This window comes from Pollachius pollachius (assembly GCF_949987615.1).
Source record: "Pollachius pollachius genome assembly, chromosome: 16".
NCBI lineage: Eukaryota > Metazoa > Chordata > Actinopteri > Gadiformes > Gadidae > Pollachius > Pollachius pollachius.
Window position 1 is genome coordinate 13,049,875 of NC_136949.1, and position 25,940 is coordinate 13,075,814.

Here is a 25,940-nt window from a genome sequence, read left to right on the forward strand (position 1 = left end):
CGAAAATATTTATATTACCACGACCTGATTTACCTTTTAAAAAAGCCAAAACAAACGGCTTATTATGGGACTGAAAAAATGCAAAATTTATAGAAGTCTGTTTTCAAAAGTGCACAGAATATCTGAAAACCCTAAAATTGAATCAATGAAGGTACGAGTTGTGCTAAAATGGAATGATGCACGTTAACCCAGGTAAGTGTCAGGCAGCAGTCACCGATGTTCTCTTACTGTACGCTCCTCAGTGGTGGGCGGGGCCCCCGCAGTCCGTTATGCTAGACATTTCCGGGTCCTATGACTTATCAGGTGGTTGCAAGTGGGTGGGGGTGAGCTGTACGTAGGCCTACTCTCTGTTGCATCTTCTCTCCTCAGCCACTGGATACAAACTTCTAAAGTGATCTCGTCTCAAAGTCACTTTACATGAGAGAGGACGAGTAAAGCAGGGAACATATCTCACAGTTGGATAGTCGCTCGTTTCGATTACCCTCACCATGGCTGGCGGTTCGGTGTCGGAATGCAAGGAGTACTTGTTCAAAGTGTTGGTGATCGGGGAATTAGGCGTGGGGAAGACGAGCATCATCAAGAGATACGTGCATCAGCTTTTCTCCCAGCACTACAGAGCCACGATTGGTGTTGACTTTGCGCTAAAAGTGATCAACTGGGACAGCAAAACCCTGGTGAGGTTACAACTTTGGGATATAGCTGGTAAGCCTTTTCATTTAAGTTGCGGGGTTCTCGGTTTAACTAACTAATCTCGGACTAAGCAACCTTACTTTGTTATGGTAGAACTTCTAGGGAGGTGGATAATACTAAGTGTTTGATGAGACATTTTTACTGACACTTTGTGTTACAGTTTACTAGGGCTGGCCGAGTGTGTGTTTGCCAATTATGTGCATAAAGATCCACGCATCCAGCAACATGATTGGTTGAAACCAAATGAGGCAAAAGAAAGCGAAACTGTCCCTGTTTCCCAGAGGAAAGTTTGTATTTGTGACACTTAAGTAATGTTTCAAACCGTGGCTTTCCTCCAGAGGAACGACGTTTTCCATTGTAGTGTGCGTCTTCTCACCTACACGCGAATCCCGGTATGCAAATAATCAATGTTTAAAGGCAGGCTCATATCTTAAAATGTCAACAATATACATCGCTCAATGATCTTTCCCATTTTTATCACTAAAACCTGTAGCGATGGGTACATGGGAGCCCTGAGCCGCTTAATTGGCAGTGGAATGTAGGTCACGTTATTCCGCCCTGAACAGAGGAGCGCTATGTGGACCGGTGGGGAGCAGTGTTGCCAGATAGGGCCAGATTTTCCGCCCAATCTGGCAACACTGGCTGCAGCGCGCTGCATTCCATATCGGTTCTCCACATCACATGATCATAACATAAACATTTCAAGATTGTAGATTGATTGTTTGCATTGTTGATTGCATTAATTGAGAGGTATTCAGCACCTTTTGTCAGTTTACAGACAACCGTGTATTTTATCTCTTTTTTTTTTTTACATAATGTCAACTATTGTTAGAATATCACTTTCACCTTTAATTAGAGGGAAGAGAAAACATTTAAAATGGATAGGTTGATTGCGACAGTCAATACTATTTTTGATTTCGGTCGCTTCTACTGGATGTTTATTTGAAAATATTGCCAGACTATGTGATTGCAATCATCATACGTCACTTTAAATGAATGCATTACTCGTGCCTAAAGTTTAAAGTGTGTGTGTGTGTATTTTACCATGCATTTTATCTCTTCTTTTTTTTTTACATTATGTCAACTATTGTTAGAATATCACGTTCACCTTTTAATTAGGGGGCAGAAAAAACATTTAAAATGGATAGGTTGATTGCGACAGTCAATACTATTTTTGATTTCGGCCGCTTCTACTGGATGTTTATTTGAAAATATTGACAGACTATGTAATTGCAATCATCATACGTCACTTTAAATGAATGCATAACTCGTGCCTAAAGTTTGAAGTGTGTGTGTGCGTGCGTGTGTGCGTGCATGCGTGCGTGCGTGCATGCGGACTGAACTGTGTCTGAGTTGGATTTGAATTAGCCACCCCATTTAAAGAGAATTATGTAATGAAGTCCAAATCAGACAATGGAGCACCTTTAGTAACCTACCCCCTTCTGTGCATAAGGATGTAGTTAATCATTCATAAGTAGGCAAGCTGGGTTCAAAAGAGCTCTTTTTATATGTGGATAGAAGTTATGTCATCTGTGTTCTTTCCTTATTCCCTTTCTCTAGTTTTATTGAGTTCATTATTGTAGCAGGCCTCTAACTTTGACTCTTCAAGAGTGTAAATGTATATGGATTACAGGAACCTCAAATACGTTTACATGAAGGCACATAAAACAAAGGTTCGACCTATCAAGCTTCATACCTCATCAAACCATCTTAAATAATAATACATAATATTAGGCTCTAATATTGCTATCTACTTGCACTTTGACAGGAAGAGAAAGTTGCCTTAAAGTACACCAAGATATACCCTCCTCTACTCTGTATCATACTGGACTCCTTTTAGCTTTCTCAAGGAAACCGCACCGGAAGATGTCACACTAGAACTTATGCTTATCACGCCGCAAGATTAGAGACCTGCTGGTGCTTTGTAAAGAATGGGATTCCTGTTTGGAGGCCCCCTCACTCATGGTTCAACTGTATGTATGTATGTGTGTGTGTGTGTGTGTGTGTGTGTGTGTGTGTGTGTGTGTGTGTGTGGGTGGAAGGGTCACCGATGTTGGTCTTTATAACACTAATAAGACATATCAAGCAACAATACACAACACTTGATGGAAATGTGGAAGTATTTCTAAGAGGGTGAAGGTGTTTCTTTGCTTGCATCGTAGTTGTGTTTTGTCATCATAAAGGCTTAAGTTCGAGTCCCTCCCATAAGATGCGACAGATCAGAGCAGCAGGATGGTTGACTGCTGTTTTTAGATTGGACCTCGTTGCTCGCGGCGTGGCTAACTTTGGGGCACAGGCGAATGGGATATGCGTCAAGGGGCTTGTCACAACGGTTAGCTTGTCTACCGTGGGGGATGGGATGGGTGTGGGTGTGATTGGCAGCTGCCGGTTTGAAGTACAAAACACAAAGTAACTCTGCCACCGTTTTGGGCCCCGGCAAGCAGAGGCATCTAGGACGGACATGCCAGGGGAGGCAGTCTGCCTGTCACTCCCAGATACCACTCCATCAGAAGAACGGAGAGGGTGAATAATACACGAGACACACGCACACTCACACATGGATATAATTCGTCGAGACGAGTTGTGCAAGAAGTTTCGAGTCAGGCGTTATCCAAACAGGTTCAGCCCAAGATGGACAAAAAATAATAAAATAAACCACAGAATGTTTGACTGCAGTGGAGATGAATACTGAGTACTCATTATTAACAATACCAACAGAGAAAAAGGGAAAAAACATCCGCTGGAAGCGGAGTGGAAGTCAGAGGTTACCAGCCATTAAGCTGTTTAATTGTGCGGAAATGGCAAACTCGTCCTCGTGAATACTTTTCCAAAGGGAGAAGGACCAGAGAGGTATCTAGTCCTTTCTTTTTTTTCTTGACTTGTTCCTTTTCCTAATGATACGGTCTTCATGGAATGATAGTGATCAAGGCTGGGAATAGAATGGGCTCCCGTGGTGGAAGTGGAAGCATGTGATACAGGGAACCTGCCCTTTTCTTAGCCCAGAATTGCAGCCCTCTTGTGGACTCCCCTGTGCCGGGGACAGGATGATTACACTGTGGCATGGAGTAAAGAGGCTTGGGCCGCCTTGTGCCAGGGCTTTATGTAGAGAGAGAGCCAAACAGCGAGAGAGACAACCTGCAGCAATGGGTTCAGTGGAGTGTTACTGTTAGGTGGGGGGGCTGAACTATGTGAGTATTACTCTTTCAAACTTAGGAGATGTCGCCTCAATCCAAACTATTTTACCAGCACTTAGAAGGTAGTAGAAGGTCACCTCTCACATGCTGTTTGTTGGGATTTAAACGTGCAGGTCCCGTGTACATCAGCCTTTCTGCAGGTCTCTGGGGGCTGGTGGGGGCTGCAAGCAAAACTTTGGTTTAGTTTAGTGTACAATACACTGATGTTATTTCAGAGTTAGAGATGGTTGCTCTGGTGGTGTAAGGGAAGGGGGTTGTCGTTTGAAGTTTCACAGGCATTTGCCTCCCAACAAACGGGAAGACTGCTGTGTCTGCTACTGCAATGTCTGGCTTGGACAGTTTCTATGGCAACCCACCCACAGACTTGTTCGCTGCGCCTATAAAGCGCAGGAGACTGGAGTTGCTAGGGCTATGGATAATGATGATACTTCTGTCTCTACACACGCACACGCACACACAATCGTGTCTTTAACCAGTGGCTTTCTTTTAATGAGGTGTTTCTGTTTCACACGTTCAAAAGTGTCATTGATGCTCATGGTCTTACAGGGATAGCCCGGATCAGTGCAGGATTCAGTGGATTTTGACAGTTTAAAGCTTTAGGAATCTTTTATTTTTGCACACAAGACCAATCTGAGTGCATGCGGTCGTCCACCAACCTTCCCCTCAGGAATGAATTAAACAACTGTTTGCTTGTCCAAACAGCAAGAGCTATATTCATTAAGTTTGTCTGTTTTAAAAAGTAAAGCAATTAAGGACACACACACACACACACACACACACACACACACACACACACACACACACACACACACACACACAGTTCAATTTTTTTTCTAATCTACAGATATATCTAACTACTCGTGAGGTCATTTTTAGTATCCTTAGGAAGAGTTTCCATATGCAACAATGTTGGCATGGTTACCGAAGTTATGAACCCTCTCAGAGTATAGCTCAGTGAATTTGAATGAAATAATTCAAATAAAAGATTGCAATCTAGATTGCTGCTGAGCTTGGTGTATCCGTTGTTCTTATGTTCCTATTGAACATTGTGGGGTTTGGTAAAACGAGTCTGGTCAATGTCAGGTATGGTGGGGTTGGCTGTCACTTATAGGGTTGTAGACTCCTACCCAATAGCACCTCAATCACCTAAAAATAATCATTACCGATCAACATTAATGAACCTTGCTAAGCTTTTATGTATTTCAGACTCGCGTCACTCAAGTCACGTCCATTCCTCCCTTTGTACTTTCCACCCTTTCCTCGATTGCGCCAATCTGTGTTCTTTATACACTTGGAGAGCAACATATTTCACTGTAGCGTCCCTCGAGTCAAACAACAAGAAAAACGGGCATTGGTAGCTGCTATTCATTTACCGCAATCAATCCTTCACCTTGGTGCGGAAGAAATTAAGACTCCTCATGGAACTCTGAACAGCACTCTGTTCAATGCCAGCTAGCCTGAGTGAATTTCACCTAACCCAATAAACCATAACATTATGTGTTCATCTCCTCTCAAAGCTATGCATGATACCCCTGTCACATCCTACCTTTTTTATTGACAAGCACAGAGCTGGCATTTCCAACAATCAGGGGAGTGATTCTTGTTTTGCCAATCACTGACTCTGCAGTCGAGAACCTTCAAGCTGCTACCCCTCTCACTTCACTTAAAGCCACAAAATAAAAAACCCAAAAGAAATCTCTGAAAAATACCTTCGATTAAGACGGGTTTGTTTTTGGTTTAACTTCTCACTTCCTTAATAAAGCTGTCTACTGTCAGCAGTGAAACTTATAATATTTCATGAATGATGTAAAATAGCAATTGTCGGAGGCTCCCGGAGCCTTGGAAGAGAGGTTCTTTATCCTTCGGGGTAGCGGCTCTCCATTCCACTGTGTCATGCCTCTCCTGAACTCACCTGGGGTTACGGGGGCTAAAATTAGACACTCAATTACAAGCAATTACTGGCAGCGCCCGTAGGCCCTGCGGTGCATGTTCACTGGCTTGGTCACACCCCTACCCTGTCACATATGTCCCCGGCTGTAAGAGAAAGAGAGTGTGGTGCTAGTGTAGTGAAAGCGCATAAAAAAGGAAGTGTGTTTGCAGTTCCTCAAAGCTGCTATTTTGGTATTTGGAACTTGAATGTTGGCCAAACTGCACGGTGACCGCGGTCTGAGATTGTTGCGTAACCTTCACGTTGGCAGCTGTCTTATTGGGAATGTATCTATAAGGAAGATGGTGATGTTGAATCTATCATATGTGGCTGCGAGACTGTAGCTACTGTATGTAATATGTGTGGTCTGTGGTTGATCGCCTGATAGACTCAATATTTTATTTGATGCTTAAAATAAATTTAGACAGTGTGACATCTCCTCTTGTGGATACATACATTTACTGTGAATTCTCTCTTCAGTCATGTCTCTCTTCATATAGAATAGATGGATAATGTGTTGATCTGATTTTGACATCTCCAATGAGGATACATTTTTGAGTCTACTGTAACTGTTGTGAGCATGTGCCCTCCTAGGTGTCTTTAGTCAAGAACTAGTATTCAACGTTTGTTAAACCACTCTTGAGGGTCTTATTCTGTCTCTGCCTGCTTGCTGGCAGACTTGAGGCTAGAGAAGTTGAGAAGAGATAATGTGAACAGACAGGTAGGGATGAATGCAGACCACCGCTTGATGTGACTCAAAGGGTTACCCATTGAACCCCCCCCCCTCCCCCCTGACCAAAGAACGGCCCTCAGTGCCTCATGGACTTAAAGAGATTGAAAGGTATGCTGAAAGAAAATATTATTCATTTATTAATTCATTTATTCATGTCTTGCTCAAGAGGCCGGTTCCTCTATTGGTTTCATATTTGGAGGAAACAGCAGGTGGAATTCCCCATCCACAATCTTGTTGTTCCGGATTGCAATGGCATAAGAAGTTGCAATCTTTTACATAAAAACCTATAACCTGAAGGAGAAAATCCCCAAACATTCCAGGGGAAACACCACTATCCCCCTCCTTCTGAATGAACAGTTCTTTGAAGCTGCCATCCTATTAATTTAAAACTAGCGCCATAGCTCCTGCCCCTTCTGCTGTTTATCTACATTCTATTGACCAATGCATGCCTGACTGCGTCCGAGAGGACGTCGTCAATCTTCATCAGACCTATCCAGGGTCTTTGTTAGTTTAAATCTCCCTCTTAATATTAAGAGTCATTGTTTTTCTACAAATGTTTCCAACATAGCAGTAGGCAGTGCTTCATAAGGTAGGCGTTTGCTCCTTTGCTCATGGCAACAAGCTTCTTCTGGAAAACACATTTATTTAGTTATTATTATGATACAAGTGAATAAATCCTACTGGTGCACTGAACCCTCTGAGCGACCCTGTGCCACCAGGTCAGGAGCGGTTCGGCAACATGACGCGGGTGTACTACAAGGAGGCGGTCGGGGCCTTCGTGGTGTTCGACGTGACGCGGGGCTCCACGTTCGAGGCGGTGTCCAAGTGGAAGCACGACCTGGACAGCAAGGTGAAGCTGGCTAACGGCAGCCCCATCCCCTCAGTGCTGCTGGCCAATAAGTGTGACCAGAAGAAGGAGACCACCAGCAACACGTCGCTCCTGGACAGCTTCTGCCGGGAGACGGGCTTCCTGGGCTGGTTTGAGACCTCCGCTAAGGTGAGATATGAGAGCGAGAGAGAGATTGGGAAAGACTCGCTCTAGAAACGATCCGGCATTCCGGAAATGGAACACAACACACACACACACACACACACACACACACACACACACACACACACACACACACACACACACACACACACACACACACACACACACACACACACACACACACTTGTATAATTTCTATTTTGTAAAAAAGAAATACAATGTCATTCACTGTTATGAATCTCGGTGAGATACCTGCCATGGTCAATGGAGATAAAAAAAAAAGATAAATTTAAACCACAAGGCATTTCAGGATCGCTCCATAATTCCTGTCAGTCCATGCAAATTGTACAGTTTAAGCCGCATATCAGAGTTCACAGAAGTTACGTGTCATTCATATTTGATGAATATCCTATATTTGAGGTTTATATTTTTACAGCCAGTTGGAATCCCATCCCATCACACCAACAATATGACGGATGTTTGATGAATCCCCTTTTAAAATATGTCTTTGAAATCTGCAATAGACGTTATAAACAGTGATGCTAGTGACCAGTGAAAATGAAGTACAAGATAGACTTTAAGCTGCCATGCAAATCCAGTTCCACTTGTTTAACCAACAACGATACTGGCTGAGAGGAACCACCCTTGGGGTAACTTTTCAGGAATGATGTTGAGTAAAACAGAGTCTGTTCACCTCAACAATTTTTTTTTTCTTTTTGGTCATAATACCGCTTGTGTAACACACACTTATTTAATCAGTCTTAGTTACGACTTAAACGGATAAATACAAATAAAAACACATGCTTCGTCGGTTTTAATGTCTATGTTTATCCGAGTCGTGGGTGTCTACAATGGTATCCTGAATTATTGTTGATCCAAAATGCACAAAACGCAAATGTATGCATTTTACAAACATACATTATGTTTGTAAAATGTTAAACCGCAATCAGCCTGTGCTTTTAAAACAAACAAATGCATTAGAACAGAACCTGTTCACTGCAGGTTCATTGTTTCATGGGCTGTGTAGCCATGCATCTTTGGACAGTAAATGCAACTTTCATCACATAAGCACACACTTGGTAAAGTTTTACCAGTTTGTTCAATTTACAAGCTGTAGTCCAGAATGGCTAACAAGTAACATGTCCCCCCCTTCCCCGCAATATATTTCCGACCAATTTTCCACATTTTCTTTCAATGGCAGCATAATCAAACATAAATCCCAATCGGGTCCCCAAACCCCTGTTTGAACCTGACTGCTTCCAGGGACTGCGTGACAGACGTAGCGCCGCGAGCATTGCATGTGACACTTCTACCGGTCAGAGATGCCTAACTTCATTTGAAGGGGACATCTCTGCCTGACACCGAGTTCAGACATTTCACGAGGGCTTGTTCCATGACTGGAACCACCCAAACTCTTATTTGACGGCCTATGACTATTCTTCCTCTCTTTCACGTGTACACACACACACACACACACACACACACACACACACACAGACACACACACACACACACACACACACACACACACACACACACACACACACACACACACACACACACACACACACAGAGCCCCCAGGCTTGTTGACTGCAGGTATGCAGTGCTGGCTCATTGCATGGTATTGGAATCCCCCTTTGGCTCCGTAGTCATTACGTGTGACTGTAACCAAAACCCATCCCATGCTGAGTCATGTGATGTGTGTTACGGGGTGGGGGGGTTGAAGTGGCCGGGCAGCAGACAGCATCCGGACTAGCAAGAAAGGAGGAGCAGTCGTCAGCATGCGTAGCGTTTGACATGCTGTGTGTTTATATGCAAAGCATCCTAACCAGCCCGAGACCACCGCAATGCCACGTCCCGAGGTGTTACGGAAACTTCTTTGTTCTAAACCTCAGAGTGTGTGTGTGTGTGTGTGTGTGTGTGTGTGTGTCATAAAAGGCGAGTGAATGAGTTACTGACTGAGTGAGTGAGTGAGAAAGAAAAAGACAGAAAGGTGTGTGTTTGTATCTCCAAAACTCTCCAACAAAAATACTCCAGATAAAACTAGCAGGATGGGATGTGTTGTGTCGTAGCGTCAGACGTTCTTATGGTTTTAAGTCAAAATGTCTTTGACAAGAAGCTACTAATGAGAACACAGTGAAGCGATGGGAGATCAAAGTGTAAACTATTAAACGGTGTGATAATGTAATGGGGCTATTCATTTTGTAACGACTCTACTTAGTAATTTCCCATTTCTGTTGTTTCCCATTGAGTGCTCATGTATTTGTGATGGCCTGTTTTTATAATTTTCTTCAACCTTTTCGCCATGTTTTTGTTTTCTCGTTCAGGACAACATCAACGTGGACGAGGCGGCGCGCTTCCTGGTCGAAAACATCCTGGCCAATGACAAGGGCCTGCCCTACGAGGAGACCAACGGAGACCGCATCAAGCTGCACCAGGAGACTGTGGCTGCGGAGAGCAAGTCTGGCTGCTGCTAGTGCTGCTTCGGTCCTCCAGCCCCCACGCAGACCCAGGACCTTGCTGCCCTAGCAATGCCTACGCATGCGTCCATGCAGCGGTGTGTCTTATCCTCGTGTGACCTAGGGCCTGTATGGACTATGTGTCTCTTTGTTCCACTGCACTGCCAAATGTATTGCCCCCCCCCAAACCACAGATGCAGATAAATCCGCTTGGGGAGGAAAAGGCAGCGTTTAAGAGAAAATGCATACAAATGACTCCAATCTGTTCTCAAGATTTCTATTTTTTTTGTAAATTATAATCTTTGCTGTCTCTCTCCCTGACCCAGAATACCCCCCCGAGCCATTATACTGTGATGAATATTAAAGGTACTGAAAATATGGCACTGACACATCCATCGTCATCGAGAAAACAAACTGTCAGGGTATATTTCCCCCGGTCTCTTTGATCAGTATTCATCCATCTCACGCACTTCCCTGTCAGACGCATTGCTTTTGTGTCTGACAAAGCAGATGATATTGAGAGGTTTACCCGAAAAGCGGACTAAATGGATGCAAATCCCTTTATAAATGTCCGGCCTGATGTTTTAAATCCATCTGTATCTATTAAAATCAATAATAATTTCATGTTAAAAATAATTGAATGAAAATGGGCATCTGTCTGTCAAGTCTTTTGGTCCTCAAGCCACAAATTGTTTTTCCCCCCAGAGTTCTTCGTTCTAGCCTTTTCATGATGGTACAGCATGCAAAATAGTGTTCCAGAAGTGTTGATTTGGTGTTTATTTTTAATATGTAGGTGTGTCATATTGTCAGTGTTTTCTCTAGACCCTACACTGAAGGACACAAAAGGACATTGCTATGAAATAGGTCTGAATGAATAAAATGAACGGTTGTTTTGTAACGGTAAAAAAATAAATGTCTAAAATATGTATTTTAACTGATGTTTGTTCATGTGTTAAATTGTGTACTGATAAGACAAGATCATTTGACAGAGGATTATATTCTCTTGACATGGGGAATAGTAATCTCTGTATAGTGAAATCTTTTAAACATGTAATCTGGATTATATATGATCTCATGTGAACAAACGTCTACAAGAATAAACATTTCAACAAATGACTGTTGTATACATTTTTGAATACATGTCTATACTGTACATAGGCCGACACTCATGTCATCAATATCAGTAGATGAGAGGTAGTCCAAGCTAATATCTTCCGGGAACTGTTGTTCACGAAAATATATAAACCACACTTAATAACCCTATTTTGATACAGATGTGAATGGTTGAGCCCCCAGGGATCCATTTCCCTTCGATCCAATCACATGATTCCTGTATTTTGAGTTCCGGGAGTTGCAGAAGATTGCCTAGCAACCGACCATGTAAACAAACGTTAGAGACGCACGCGGCTGTACGTTGTCCGGGTTCATTCTGCTGCCGAAGATTTCCCTTTCACTAAGTTGTATTCGTATGTTTCATTCAACCAACTGCAATGTCCAAGGGACCGCCTAAGAAAAGAGAGTCTTCGAGCCGACTGACATCATCACAAGGCCAGGCATCTACTAAGGAGTGAGTTTGGCGGCCCAACAAATAGTACAAGTAGGCCTCGCTAGCTTAATATTTGATCACTATTGGTCAGCTGTAAACATACCCGTTTCTGTCGTCTTCTAGCGAAATAGCCTAGTCACATCTCTTTTTGAATTTAACCAGCAAGATATGTCGTTTCTGTCCTGCTGCGTTTCAATTTCCCATATAATACATTTTACTAAAGGTTGATATATTTTATCAGGTAGTAGAAAACGCTAAAGTAAATATGTTTCACAATCATTAACTCGTAAAAAAGGATTTCATAGCGTTAGCTCTAGCCCTAGGACAGTGAGCCCTTCTCACTCAGTTACTCATTCACCCACCTTGTCTGACACACACACACACACACACACACACACACACACACACACACACACACACACACACACACTCTCTGAGGTTTAGTTACTGTCCACAACACCTCGGGACATGGCATTGCGGTGGTCTCATGCTGGTTACGTAGCTTTGCATGCAAACACACAGCATGTCACACGCTACTTGAGATATGATAATGTCGAAGGATCAAGCCTGATAGGTGGCTGTTTGCTTGACGTGGTTTCAGAGTGGGATCCCTGGCAGGCAGCGTCTCTGAGGGCCTAGGAGAGCTCAGGAGGTGTAGGTGTCTTGTCTGGCCGGAGTGGAGCGAGGCAGAAGTCAACGGGGAGAAATGGGATGGAGCCAAAGGTCCTAAAGATGGAAAACTGGGCAAGAGTCCAAGTGTGGTGCAGAAAATAATATTATGTTCATCATTCATTATTAAAAATATTCTCATTCACTATAACAGAGCATGGGAAATACCTAACGCATGTCCTGTATGCTGTAATTCTCCTTAGGCTACAATGTTCTATGAAGAGCCTGAAGGCAAAGTTAGCCTGCCATCATCTTTAAAAGTACACTCATGGAGACGCCCGTCAGAGTTCATTGTCAACAAGGTAACAAGTTACATCTTTTAGGTATTATTGTAAATGCCCTTACTCTAGTAAATACTGAAGTGATTTTTAATCTAGAAATTGTTGAGGTGTTTGGCTGTTCATACAGCATTTTCATAGGTAGACGAAGGGGGTTATCTTGTCTCAGTACACTACGTCGTCAGGCCTTTTTTCTTGCATACAGCTACATACCTGAGGTCATAAAAAGGTCCTAAAAAGTGTCTGGTTCAACAGAAAAAATGTGTAAACTGATTAACCATCTGCAAGGTTCATGTGTAGTTTAATACAAAGGTTAACATTTACCAAAGGGCAGAAAGGAATCGACAAAAAGGACATAGCATTAAGATAGATAGATATCTGTTAGACGTAGAGAGAATAATCGCTTCTCCACATCAAATTAATTTACTTTGAACTTCAAGTCTAGACAGATCAAAGGCAGCTAGATAGATTAATCTATTAACATGCTTCTCTGTTCTGGTGTCCCACAATTGCCCCATCCCAGTAAGCTAATCGCCAACGCTAACACAGCACTTCAGAATTGACAGCAAATATAAATGATATGTCATGTGTCTGTCCTCAGTCTCTGTTTATAGGTTCTATCAGTTGTGTTTTTCTATGTATACATCAAATCAGAGTGTGATATATACTTTGCTTTTTTACAGACTCCTACAGTTGTTGAGACTGTTGCAGCATTTGACCTGATCTCAGCCAACGGTCATCTGATTGGCAGTGAGGTAATATCAGACAGAATGTGTATCGGTATGGGTCTAACCATATGTCTGTCCGTCCCTGTTACCTGTCAACAATTACTGAGTGTAGATTAAGTGTCAGAAGGGGTAACAATGAATCTGACAGAAATAATTGTGGTCACTCCGATGTCGCACGCTGCGCTCATCGGTCAGGAAGGTGATGGATCGGGTAAAACAACCGAAGCATCAAGCGATGAGATTTTATGGATTGACTGCCTTATGGATTGTAATGAATCTACCTCCCTACTGTTGACACGTTTAAAAGTCAACTTTAAACCCATATCTCATCTGTAACCTTTGGTTCCATTTGATATATGTGTCTTATGTGTTGATTTAAACTTGCCTATGAACGCGCTCCTTTAAACACTACAAGTCTGATTGTGTGACCTGTGTTTTTCTTTTGTCTTATATTAATATTGTATCTTCAGCACCGTGGTCAACCAACTGTTATTTTAGATGTGCTGTATCAGTGCAACAAACTTGGAAGTCAATGCCCCATTCCTCTTGCAGATGATGAGGTGGATCATCAGTGAGATCGGCATCGTGTGGAAGCTGTGGTCCCATGGTGGTGTTGATGGCGCTGCAGACCAGAGGTGGAGGCCCTGGGAGCACATCTACTCTCTGTGCAAAGTGGCCAGCGGTCACACGCCACTCTACAACACTTATGGGAAATACGTGGTCAAACTCTTCTGGATGGTGAGGTCCATGCACACGCAAACACGCCTGCACGCACACGCACACACACACACACACACACACACACACACACACACACACATGTGAGCACACACGCACGCACACGCAGACATACAACCACATATTATCAGTCAAAAGATAATCTCTTCCCTTATGCTTGTGGTTCCTTTGAATCCAAAATGTCGACTTAGAACCGTACAAGAAGGAGAGCACATCTACTCTTGACCTTCAGAGCTGGAAAAACGAAATGTCTGAGGCACACCTGGGAAGGAGGGAATGAGGTCCCCCTCCCATCATCAATCTGTCTCCCGTTGTCAGGCAGAAAAAGGCTTGGGGGGGGGGGGGAGATTGGACATGGACTCCTGATGGCACAACGGGCTGGGGGTCTAACACCGTAATATATAAACTATAACCGCATTTGACATTAATCGCAAATATCCCGCTGCTTCGGGTTTTCCTTTGTAGGCGCGTTGAGAGGAGGCGCGGGTCAATCCGCTGTCAGTGCGTGTGCATGTATCAGTGATACGCGGGTTGATCCAATAAGTGGTAGTGTACCCGCGCACCATTGGCGTGTATGTGCGCTTGTCTATGTGTGCGTGTGTGAACGAGAATGACAGGGAGAAAGAGTGCTATGCGGAGCTGAATGAACGCAACGATATTTATATTTCAAAATCGCGTAAAAAAACAACAAAAAAACAATTTGTGGCGCTCGGCGTTGATTCTGTGGCGCTGCGCCACACATTTGTCTATGTATGGGAAACACTGGGCTTAACTGGAGTCAGATTCCGGTCTGCGACCGATTGTGAATGTCAATAATGATTGTGTCACCTATTGCACGGTTTATTTTCTGTACATACAGGCTAAGTCTTAAGGTTGGTTGAGTTTCAATGTTGAGATTTTCCTCGGCTACTCCAGGAAAAATACTAAAACAAACAAGAATTGAAAACTTCCCAAACCAAAACCAGGCCAAACTAAACGGTACTGTTTGTATGACAAAAACAAATAGAGAATAGAGTTTTAACTGAAAAGTCACAGTTGAGTTACATTTGCCGACAGCAGTGACAGCCGTGACATTAGTCCTGTCAGTTTGTTGGATGGAAGGTTGTTCAAGGAGGTCATCACATTTTTCTATACTACAGTACGGTGTGAAAGTTGCAGGCTTGTGCTCCTCAGTTCCTTGTTGCCCATCGTATATTTACTGACAAAAAGACTCAAAGAGCAAAGCCTGTCTTTTTAATGAATCAACAACAGTATTCCCAAGCACAGCCTAAAAGGAAAAGGCTCCCCTCTAGCAGTAGCATGCTTTCCCCCTCTCTCCCCCCCCCCCCCAGACAAGCAGGCATGACATAGTTACCGTCACCCGGTGCTGCATGCCAGCCATAGCACTCCACCAGATGGTTCGAGAGTGAGATTCAAGCACCCCACACGCCTACACATCCAAAGCCTCTCACCCTATTGCTAGCAGGCTTGCCTAGCCCTCCATTACTCCTGTGTCCTTATGCTGGATTGGTTCAAATAGACCCTGCTTATTGTCCTCCTGTACTGTATAACTGATGTATCGATGTAGCCCTTTTGGCTATTGGACAGGACAAGCCCCTTTGTTGTTGCCCTCTCTTTCTCCCTCCAGCCCTCAGCGGAAATGACACAAGAGGTCGATAAGGAGAGAAACCTCACCTTTTTTTGTCACATTTTTTGTCACGTGAAGTAAAATCTTCTGTGAGGGAGTGCGAGATAAAAAGAGGCAGGGCTTTTGTAAAGTAAGTCTCCTAAGATGAAAGTGAGAGATGTTTTATGAAGGGAGAGGAGGATAAAATGTTTTTTAAAGCAACATTGGGACTCTGTAGCCTGTGCACGGTGATGTAATAACCGTGCAACTAAGACAGCTGGGAACAGTTAAAGTCAGAATTTAGCCTGTGGTCCCTGAATTCCTGCTGTTTCTACCAGCAGTGTGAAACTCTAATCATAGATAGCCACGAGAGGACACATCACACAGCGCTGTTAATCTGTTTACCAGCCCGCATGAATCAGCCAATGACGGAGCAGAATCACTGTGTTGTTGTATGATACATTGTGATGCAAGTTATGAGTAGCCAATGGCTTGAATAAAGAAACTATAAAGGAAAGGTTTGTTTGATGAAATGGACGAATGGATTGCTTGGAAACTATTCTACTTAAAAATGACTCACATTGAAACCAAAATCTATTATTACATTTTTTTTTATTGGTATGTCTTATATGATCTTGAACATAATAATCAATGACATTTTCTCATTGTAACTAAGGGAATACCCTAATTAGGGAAACTAGTGTAATCTTACGTTGTTGCCAGTCTCGACCAACCAGTTTGTGATGTTCTGCTGTGCTCCGAACTCACGTTCTTTGACGAAGGGGCACCGACACTGAATGTATGCCAAAGCCATGGTGTGTACAGATGTGTGTAGCGCTTTCTGGCCTGTGTTTAATGTGGATGGCTGCGTCCAAGAGAGGCTTAAGCCTCTCGGACACCACTCGCTCCTACCTAGAACTCTCAGCCAAAAAGGCATCTTTGGAAATGGTTCAATTATATTTGAAAGGAAATCCAATTCAGCTGCCATTAGGTCTTAGCTTGTTATCATACCTGCAAACTTGTCGCTTTTCGGCGACAATCGCCGTTTTCTTGGGCAATTTGGTCATTCACGTGAATCGCGTAGAACTGGAGAGGTTTTTTTTAGGGGGGGGGTAAGGCTGCCCTTCATATGCATGCCATGCAGGCTAGAATTGCGAAACATTATTGGATAATTCTCATAATTGACATTTCTCTGGGCCAATCGGAATCTCAGCACTTGCGTCAGAATCTTGAAGAACACAGCGCCAACTGATGGTGTGTTCCTGAATCCTCGGACGCCAGCCTTCCGAGTTGCTCGTTTGATGTCACTTCCGGTCTCGGAGCATTCATGCCTTCGAGAAATGCCGCAAGAAACCTGGGAGATCTTCGACTTTTGACTCAAGTCGAGCTTACCTTTGGATGAGACGCCTGGCTACCGTGTGAGTGGCTACCGAACTTCTTTTTCATGTAAAAAGTAAAGTTCTGCGCAACTACTGAAAATAGGGTAACGAAACATAGTTCCTTTTTCAATTCGGCGCAACGTTACTTTTCCAGATTTGACAGCGATACTGCCTTCTCAGAATGTATGCTATTGCGCAAGCACGCAGGCGCGCAGCAAGTGCACCTTACTCTCTTGCGCAATATGGTGTGTTCCTGAATCCTCGAACGCCAGACTTCCGAGTCGAAAGTCGAAGATCTCCCAAGGTTTCTTGCAGCATTTCTCGAAGGCACGCCCCCTTTTTGTCTTCATCTTTCGAAAATCTGAGAGCAGACCGAGAACAGTGATGACGCTCTCAACAAAATGGCTGCGCCATTTTTTCTTTTTTTTTTTGTATTTGTACCACGTAGGTCACTTCAATGTCGATTTTAAATGCTCTTACACACTTGATTACATTGCTACTTTATTCCGGTCACCAATTTATACATTGCATGGTCTTGCTGTGCGTGCAATACAATGTAAAATTGTGTTGTTTGTTTTCGGGCAGGTTTGCTAAAGAGGCTAATGTAGCTAACAATAAACAGTGACTAGCCAATTTCATGCCACAATCACAAAGTCGAACAGGAACGCTATGAATGCTCCGAGGCTGGAAGTGACGTCAAACGTGCAACTCAGAAGGCTGGCGTCCGAGGATTCAGGAACACAGCGATAGTCCCTTCACAAGCTCTCGTCTCATTCCACACCGTACGAGACAGACTCTGTTGGTGTGAAGCTGTCTCTGCATATCAGACATTTCTTCCGCAGGCATTTTCCAAAGCCAGTCCTTAAGACAAAATGCCAGTGGTGGAACGAGATAACAAACGCCGTTACTGTTTACCTGTGTATGGTTCCCTTTCAAAATGTCGATAGAAAGGGCTTTAAAGAGATCGTCAAAACACTCGATCCCAGGTACCTACGCGTTACCTGCCCGCACACGCTTCAGCCAAATTGAGATGCCAAAACTATACCTACGGCAAGGTCCGTGAGCAAGTGGAGGAAGAAATCCATACTATTAAACATTTGTGTTTTTCAGAGATGGAAGTAACTTGAGAAAAGATTTTTCATTTTTTTTTATGCAGTTTTGCTGCCTAACCAGTATTTTAACCCTTCAGAAGCATTTATATCGAAATTAGAAGTTAAAATAAACATACCGTGATATAATACCGTTACCGTCTATGCCTCAAATCATACTGTGATATACATTTTAGTCCATACCGTACAGCCCTAATATGAACGAACTATCTTATGTTAAATTCGAGGTAAGTCAAGCTTTTTGGAGCAAAAACATCAGCTATGTTTGCTTGCTCGATTCAATTAACGTTAGCCACCGCTTTTTTGATGTAATATCATTTAAAATGATAATGTATTTTTAGGACCGGGTCAACGCCGAGTACTGCACGAACATAGACCTTGCATAAAGTTAGTAATTTCTAACAACATAGGGCTATTTAGATAAACAATCTGGCGAGCATGAATCCAAGTCTGTCATTTGAAATCTTTCCATTGTATTGTGTGCTACAACCGTCGTAACGAATATTCACGCTAAATCCCGCCCAGGGTAGCTCAGAATTCGAGTAGCCGTAAATCTCGAAACACCGATCAGTCCTTGGATCGATGATTCCTTTTTATTCCTCAGAGTAAAAAAGATGACACTGTCACCTTTTTAACTCTGAGGAGTATGCAGGTCTGTGTTATGCTCTTTGGAACCTGAGTCAGGAGGGAATTTTATCAACTACACATTCACGTTTGTCATATGTGTCTATATAAAGGCTTTTTCATGATCTGTACATAATTATTTTATTTTCAACTTGGAAACCCCATGCGTTTACAAGATGCTGCATGTTGTTTAAGCGTCGCACTATGAGGGCTTTGCTGTACGAGAGGGTTGGACTTCCAGTGGAGTGCACTACAATCAAGTGGGCAGCACGTAAAAAACCAAATGTACCACAATGAGTTTGGACGAGAGGCTCTTATTATAGAGTTGGAGTAGGACCAGACCGAGGGCTTTTCAGAAACACCAATGGACAATGCCTCGTCTTTGATGTTCTTGAATTCTCACATTAACAGGAAGTTAAACATTCCCCGACCAACCAGCTCTGCACAAGCCACTTTATTCTGTTCCCATATTGAAGAGCGGTAAGTGTAGTAAGTGTTAATGTAACAGTGCAAAGCATACCGGGCATTACGTAATTCAACACTTAGCATTCAATCGATAAAAAAATTGATTCCATTCAAGTGTTCACAGGTTTTTATTAAATGATTTATGACTATGGTATGCAATGAAATGAATGAAACATTAATTATATTAATATGCATACAGTTACAGTCAGTATGTTTATTATATTTGTGTTTCATGAACGATGTCATAGGAGTGAAAAACCTTGTGTTGGAATCAGTCGACATAACAAAAGATTTGAAGTGAAGTGAAGTGAAAATTGTAATTTGTTGAGGTTACCATGGCTCCTCGTGTCCGTGTGTCTGTTAGGGCTGCTGGAGGAAGATGACAGTGGACGACACCATGCCGTTCGATGAGGAGGACAACATGCTCCTCCCCGCCTCTACCACCGAAGGGGAGTTATGGCCCATGCTATTGTCCAAGGCCCTCATCAAGCTGGCTAACACAGAGTGAGTGGTTGCATGTGGCTCCACCCCGACAAAATACAGGTGTTGGAGGACAAAGTGAGATTACTGTAAAAAAACTACTTTAATGCTAAATGGTTGCACTGTAACTGCCTGGTCCTGACATGGAGGACTATGACAGATGCCAGGTAGGAACATAGTGGAATCCTCTTAAGCCACTGATGCAGTCTTAATGTAGACCCGGCTTAATGTTGACCTCTTTTACCGAGGTCAGTATTACAAGCAGACGGTAGGACTCCTATCTATATAATCTCTACGCTCATACGCTATGTGTTAGCACTAGCACATCCTTATCGTTGGTAAAGTTTGGAGTGGAGCCTGATAACACACAGACTCAGAGACACTCGCATTGCCCTTGCTGACTGGATGAAATGTCCATTTGACATAATGCGCTCTGCTCCGAGCTACTCTGCCGGGGTGACAGTTAGCCTGTGTGTGCGTGTGTGTGTGTGTGTGTGTGTGTGTGTGTGTGTGTGTGTGTGTGTGTGTGAGAAATAGGGTGAGAGAGTGTGAGTGATGGGTAGCGCGTTGTGTCTAGGTGGTTGTTCCTGTGTCTGCGGAAGGTGGAGACATAAATGTTTCATCCGAGACAGGAAACAAAGAAGCCTCTCTTTCTGCAGGTGCATCATTCATGAGCCACAGTGAAGGCGGATGGAAGTTTTACCTTCAAGCCGTTTTTAACCTTACCACTGTGACTGCTTTGGCAGTTCAGTATCAAAGAGTCACAGACCTGCTGCTCTATCTTTTCTATTTCTGTTTTATTTGTGTGTGAAAATGTTTAGGTGGTGTCGGGGGTGGTGGTGCTGATGTTGATGGTGGTGGGGAGGATGGGGATGGAGGTGATGATGATGATGGTTGTGGTGGGGGTGTTGGCGGTCAACGTTTTGTGGTTTTTGCCCTGGACCATTGTTGAGGATGGAGCTGTTGTTTTGACGGAGTTCCATCGATTGCGTTCGATTGGTGATTAAGACCACAAACTGGACCTGTTGGCCCCTCCTGACTCCCGAAGGGGCTAATTTGAGACAACCATCTGTCTTAGAATGTCTGGGGGGGAGGGAACAATCCATAGAAGAGATCACACCATCAAGTGACAGACACACACACACACACACACACACACACACACACACACACACACACACACACACACACACATTTCTGTCACACCTCTGATGCTGGGAGGGCCAGTCATCACAGCATTCTGAACCCACATTGATGGAAGATTATTCAATCTTCAATTATTGTGTAGATTCATAGTTGGTTGAACATTATAATGTAAAATAAAGAACACAATAAAATACTTCAGCATGTGAATTTGGTACTGCATAAACACAAAGAGACTCTACAGATGATAACAAAGATGGGAGAAAAAATGCACACACTTTGTTTTGTGTAACCTCAAGTCAATGAGGTGACAATGCAGTAAAAAAGTGTTGAGTTGTAGTTGTTGTTTTTTTCCCAGGTGTGTATATAAATGTTATGTGTGTTATTGTGTTGTTTTCTCTCTCAGTGCTATGTCCGAGCAGAGGAAGGAGATGGGCGAGTTCACCTTCATTCATGCCCTCACCGGCTGCATTCCAGAGATAATCCCCATCAAGTACATAAATCCTTTTTTCACATTCCTTCACATTCAATCTGGACCAGTTTTAGGGAAACTCGTAGAGCAATTAGCATTAACACTACCAGGGTTAGGGGTTTCATTCCCGCTGGGGTCCAACCAATGCTAATATTGTAGTCACTCACGGTATTATAAGAGGCGGTGAACCAATACCGTATGGAGTTTTGCTACTGCCGGGATGAATCTAGCTAGGCTGAACACCGATTGCCTTCCAATACTGTGTTTGACAACCATGCCAATAATGTGCTTAGGGCAGTAAAGCAAAAAAAAGAAGTGTGGTGTTATAAAATCGACCTGATCTGTCAAAAATATAAATTTAATTGGGGTGCAGCGGTGGAGTGTAGCAGGGAAGAGATTTCCCCCTGCCTTAGCTGGTTAGCTTGTTGTAAGGTATTCTCTCCCTGGAGACCCAATCAACTGGCAGCGAGCACTATCCCGGCTCAGGTTTGTGACTCAATATGTACAAACTGATCCAAAACTGGTCTGGTATTACATACCGGTATTGCTTGCCTCTCTTCTAATTGCTCAGCAAATAAAATGGTGGTGAAACATAAAGTAAGTGTCTGCAAAGTAGTAGTTGTTTACTGTTTCTATCACGGCAAGGTAAAGCTTGAGTCCAATTGAGTCCTAGAAACAGCTGTGCTGGTTCTACGATTCAGCTAATTTAGCTATACAGATTCTGCCTCAATCCATCTGAAGTTTGGATTTGAAAAAAATATTATTTAAATTTTGAAGGGATCCAGTGAGATATCTGTAAATTGATGTTTGCCCGCTTGCCCAGATTCAGAAGAGTTGTTAAATTTGGAATTCATCATTGTGTTTCCATAGGGAGCGTCTGCTGTGTGAGCATTTGCTTTTTGTTATGTGCCTCCTATGACTTGCAGAGACTACTGGAAAGAAAATGCTAACCAAGCAAACTCCCCTTATTGATGATGAATTTAGAATCAAACAGCTCACCTGAATCTGGGGTAGAAAGGCAAATGTACAGATATTTCGGTGTATCCCTAAAAATACTAAAATATGCAACCTATATATATAGGAGCTGAACTGTGTCTTACTACTACTTGTTGTAAAGTGCCTTTCAGGGTTAGCTTTTGTCTGATTCCCGTTACCATTCTCAGTCGCATTCCCACTCCATTCCCATTCCAATGTGATTCAGGAAAAATCTATATTTTCATCGATTGGTCATAAACATCTATTTTTGTTGTTGTTCTTTTCTAGATCTAGGAATCTGGGGAATATTTGGGAATACCTGACAGAAAACATTCCCAAGTTCACCTTTGCAAAGGACGGCTGTGCAGAGGAAAAACCCGAGGCTGTGGAGTCTGCCGTAGGACGGGTCTCCCGCATGAGCGACACCAAGACCCCGTCGCCCCTCCCAGTCAGGAACACTGAAAGAGGTAGGGTTGCACCCCCTCTTCATCCCCCCTCCTCTTCATCCTCCTCCTCCTCAAGCACACAAACACCCATGCAGGAGCTCACATAGGCGACTCGCACCCTCTGGTTAACTGAGTCAGTGTCTTAATCGATCGCTTTAGAGTCTCTCGGGCCGCGGCTTCATCTAATCAGCCTCCACTTTGGGAACAATCCAGTCGTTTGAGCAAACACAAGGTGCAATTACACGCTAAGGCTTTCCCCGTAGTGATGAGGATGATGGTCCCCGTGAAGATGATGATGATGATGATGACGATGATTTGAATTTCAGATTCGGCTAAGAAAAAAGGGAAGGAGGAAGGGAAAGACCAGAAGACCACTCTGCCCACTACAGATAGTATGTGTGCTCAAACACAAACATGCGCACACACACACACACGCACGCACGCGCGCGCGCGCAATCCTTCCCTCACACATTGAAATATGCAAACCTAACCCCCCCGCCACCCCTTACATACACATTTTCAGACTTGGCTAGAGAGCAATCCCCCATGTGATTCATTTATTTATCTTTAGGCCACACACAAGCACACTGGTATAAGCTCTTTGGCTTGTCCAGGAGTGTGTGTGTCTGTGTCTGTGTGTGTGTGAGTGTGTGTGTGCGTGTGCGGATGTGCACAAACCGTACAGTGAGATCCATACGTATAGTATGTTTGAGCGAAACCCTATTTTCCTCCCCTCCCCCATCCATAATTCAACTCGTATGGAGCATGACAATGAATATTTCATCATCATACAGAAACTCCATATTCTCTCTGGACACACTTTACAATCAATAATTCCATCCTCGCATGGCAGTAATACACCTGCACACATCCATATCAACCTGACACGATGGCAGTTATTGTTATCTTTCATCGCTTTCTGACTTCTTGCCCCCCTCCCTCAAACCTAGTCAAGCCCACTGCATTTGTACAGCCAAGCCCAGTATATCACAGTCACAGTCTCAAAGGGCTTCACAGGTCACTAACCCTCACAACGCCACCCAACCTTAACCCTATTCCCCTCCAAAGGGCTAGGAGGAAAATTTAAGAAGAGTGATCCCTCCTTCCGGAGATGCCAGGAGGGCAATTGGTGCCATAATGGAAGTATAACAAGCAAAACTTTTTAAAGTCGCAAAGTGTAAAATTAGTTTGGCTGGTTGGTTGGCGTGTGTCAATAGTACGATTCTTGTCAACAAAAAGAGAGGTGCAGGCTGGCCCCCAGTTTTTATTTGTGACCATTTTAGTTATAGCACGTGATTTTATTGATAAAGTTATTTAAATCACTTATCGATCAACGTTGACTACAGATATGTCAGGGTTATTATAAGCTGCGAGCTAGATACACATTGCGGGCCCTATTTTAAAGGTCTGAAACGCAAGTGAGAAGCGCCAAGCGCAAGTAGCTTTGTGGGCGGTTCTATGGCGATGTCGTTATTTTACCGGCGCAAATCTAAAAAGGGTTGGTCTGAAGTAGACTAATTACCCATAGGTGTGGTTTGGGCGTAACATGCAATCAACCAATGAGAGTGCCAGCTCCCATCCCCTTTTGAATCTGACGAGTTGATATTTTGACAGCGCGTCTGCAGTCTCCGATGAGACAGATGCACATGAATTTCAAACTTCAAATGGCTCAGTTTATGGCCAAATAATACGGCCTAATTCACACATGGAATAAGGTTTTCTTCCACAACTTCAGAAATACTGAGTCCTCAAATAAATTTCGGCAAAGAAAACTTAACACACATATGATATGCATTAATTGTGGTTCTATTTAATGATATACGCAATACATTATAAACATAGTTTCTTATCAGTATTGTATGCATTATCGTTATCGACTTGTGTTCCTAATATGCATGTGTCCCCCCGTTAATAAACATTGCCATGGGCTGTATTATGCGTTACGCGTTTAGTTTGCGTGTGTTTAAACAGATGGACGCACACACGCGCGCCCGCATTCATTAATTCTTTTACACATAGACACACGCGCGCCCGCATTCATTCATTCTTTTTAACACTCACTCGCGGTAAGACAATGTTTTCTCACAAACAAATACTCATCAATCCTAAAAGTTATGGGCATGTACACGATGTCTGTGTCAAGAAAATATGTGTTTGCTGTACAGTGTTTGCAGATGCATTGATTTAAAAGTACAAGTTATTACCGCTGTATCAGCTGTTCTTTCCCAAATAATTTACCAAGAATGTGTGTCTAGGTAGATGAGAGAAGCAAAGTGTATGCGCGAGGTGCACAAGCAACATTATGCATGCGCCCTTAAAATAGCATCTGAACAACGCGCCACTGACTTTAAACCAGGTATTTCCTGGTTTGTGGCGCAAGTGATTTCTGAAACTGCAAAATAGCACCAGGGAACGTTTGCGCCAGAACACGCCTCCTCCTTTCGCCGAACCGCCCCTTGGGGCGCAAGTTCAGTCCCTAATTTACCGACGCGTGGCGCAGGAGGGAAAAGAACGCTCTGCGCCAGTTGCAAACTAGCAACGACACATGCGCCAGTGATTAAGTGAATTGTGCCGGATGCAAAATAGGGCCCTGCAACTTATAAGTCAAACGAAGTTAGGAAATGGGAAAGGTGTATCGTCCTACATGTATGTAATGAGCTTCAGGGGGTGAAGAGGGTGCTGGGTTCGAATGCATACACCAGCAGGGGGAGACGGCTGGCAGGGGCAGACGGCTGGCAGGGGCTTATCGTCCACACCTTCGGTGTACCCCCGAGGGCTCGTAGTCAAGTGCAGCTCACAAATAGCAGGGAGGAGGATTCAGAACATAGGCTCTTCAAATGAAACGCCCGTCCCCTACCAGCACTTTTATCTCTCAGGTCACAGGCTTGGGAGCGGCGCACGGGGTTGACCAGCCGCGGGGGTGCATTAAATTAGTCGGGACAAGAACAAACGCTTGACATTTAACACTAATCACTATTAAATGATGGCGCTCCCTGCCGGGACAAAGTATAATTAAAACCTACCTGTCCGTCACTGCGGCTTGCGGAGGTTGGCAGGACACTTGCATGTTGAGTCTAATGGCTGTGTAACACGGGATGCCTGGACCCTTCCCATACGAAGTAGCTGCCATGTTTTTTGATACAAGAACCAACCATCAAAAAACCAGTCAAATGGCTAGTGTTTTTCCTGCAGCATTAGTGTCAAAATATGTAATCGTGTTTTGATCGCCCAATGCAGTGTGTTATGCGTTTATCAAACTCAAATTCATGAAAATTGCTTTCGGTGAG

The 25,940-nt window shown here is 43.5% G+C and overlaps 2 protein-coding genes across 2 annotated transcripts in view; both read left to right on the top strand.

The window, feature by feature from the left end:
- Positions 1–386: 386 nt before the first annotated feature.
- Positions 387–10,968, top strand: rab32a (RAB32a, member RAS oncogene family). Its single transcript, XM_079753864.1, has 3 exons — positions 387–702; positions 7,264–7,541; positions 9,864–10,968. Exons 1-3 carry the CDS (start codon positions 489–491, stop codon positions 10,011–10,013), a joined length of 642 nt encoding a protein of 213 aa, XP_079609990.1. The 5' UTR covers positions 387–488; the 3' UTR covers positions 10,014–10,968.
- Positions 10,969–11,485: 517 nt separating this feature from the next.
- adgb (androglobin) overlaps positions 11,486–25,940 on the top strand; it is a gene marked incomplete at both ends in the record, with an annotated part of 58,995 nt that continues 44,540 nt past the window's right edge. The window contains 8 exons of the mRNA XM_079753162.1: positions 11,486–11,562; positions 12,143–12,302; positions 12,414–12,512; positions 13,172–13,243; positions 13,769–13,954; positions 19,502–19,641; positions 21,167–21,253; positions 22,496–22,655. Coding sequence (XP_079609288.1) covers positions 11,486–11,562; positions 12,143–12,302; positions 12,414–12,512; positions 13,172–13,243; positions 13,769–13,954; positions 19,502–19,641; positions 21,167–21,253; positions 22,496–22,655 — 981 coding nt within the window. The remainder of the gene's footprint in view (positions 11,563–12,142; positions 12,303–12,413; positions 12,513–13,171; positions 13,244–13,768; positions 13,955–19,501; positions 19,642–21,166; positions 21,254–22,495; positions 22,656–25,940) is intronic.

What these genes read in the sequence shown, in the direction of transcription:
- rab32a (XM_079753864.1), top strand. Translation starts at nt 489, where the DNA reads ATGGCTGGCGGTTCGGTGTCGGAATGCAAGGAGTACTTGTTCAAAGTG. An exon ending in ACAACTTTGGGATATAGCTG is followed by an intron (nt 703 to 7,263) that starts GTAAGCCTTTTC and finishes CTGTGCCACCAG; the next exon opens with GTCAGGAGCGGTTCGGCAAC. An exon ending in GGTTTGAGACCTCCGCTAAG is followed by an intron (nt 7,542 to 9,863) that starts GTGAGATATGAG and finishes TTTCTCGTTCAG; the next exon opens with GACAACATCAACGTGGACGA.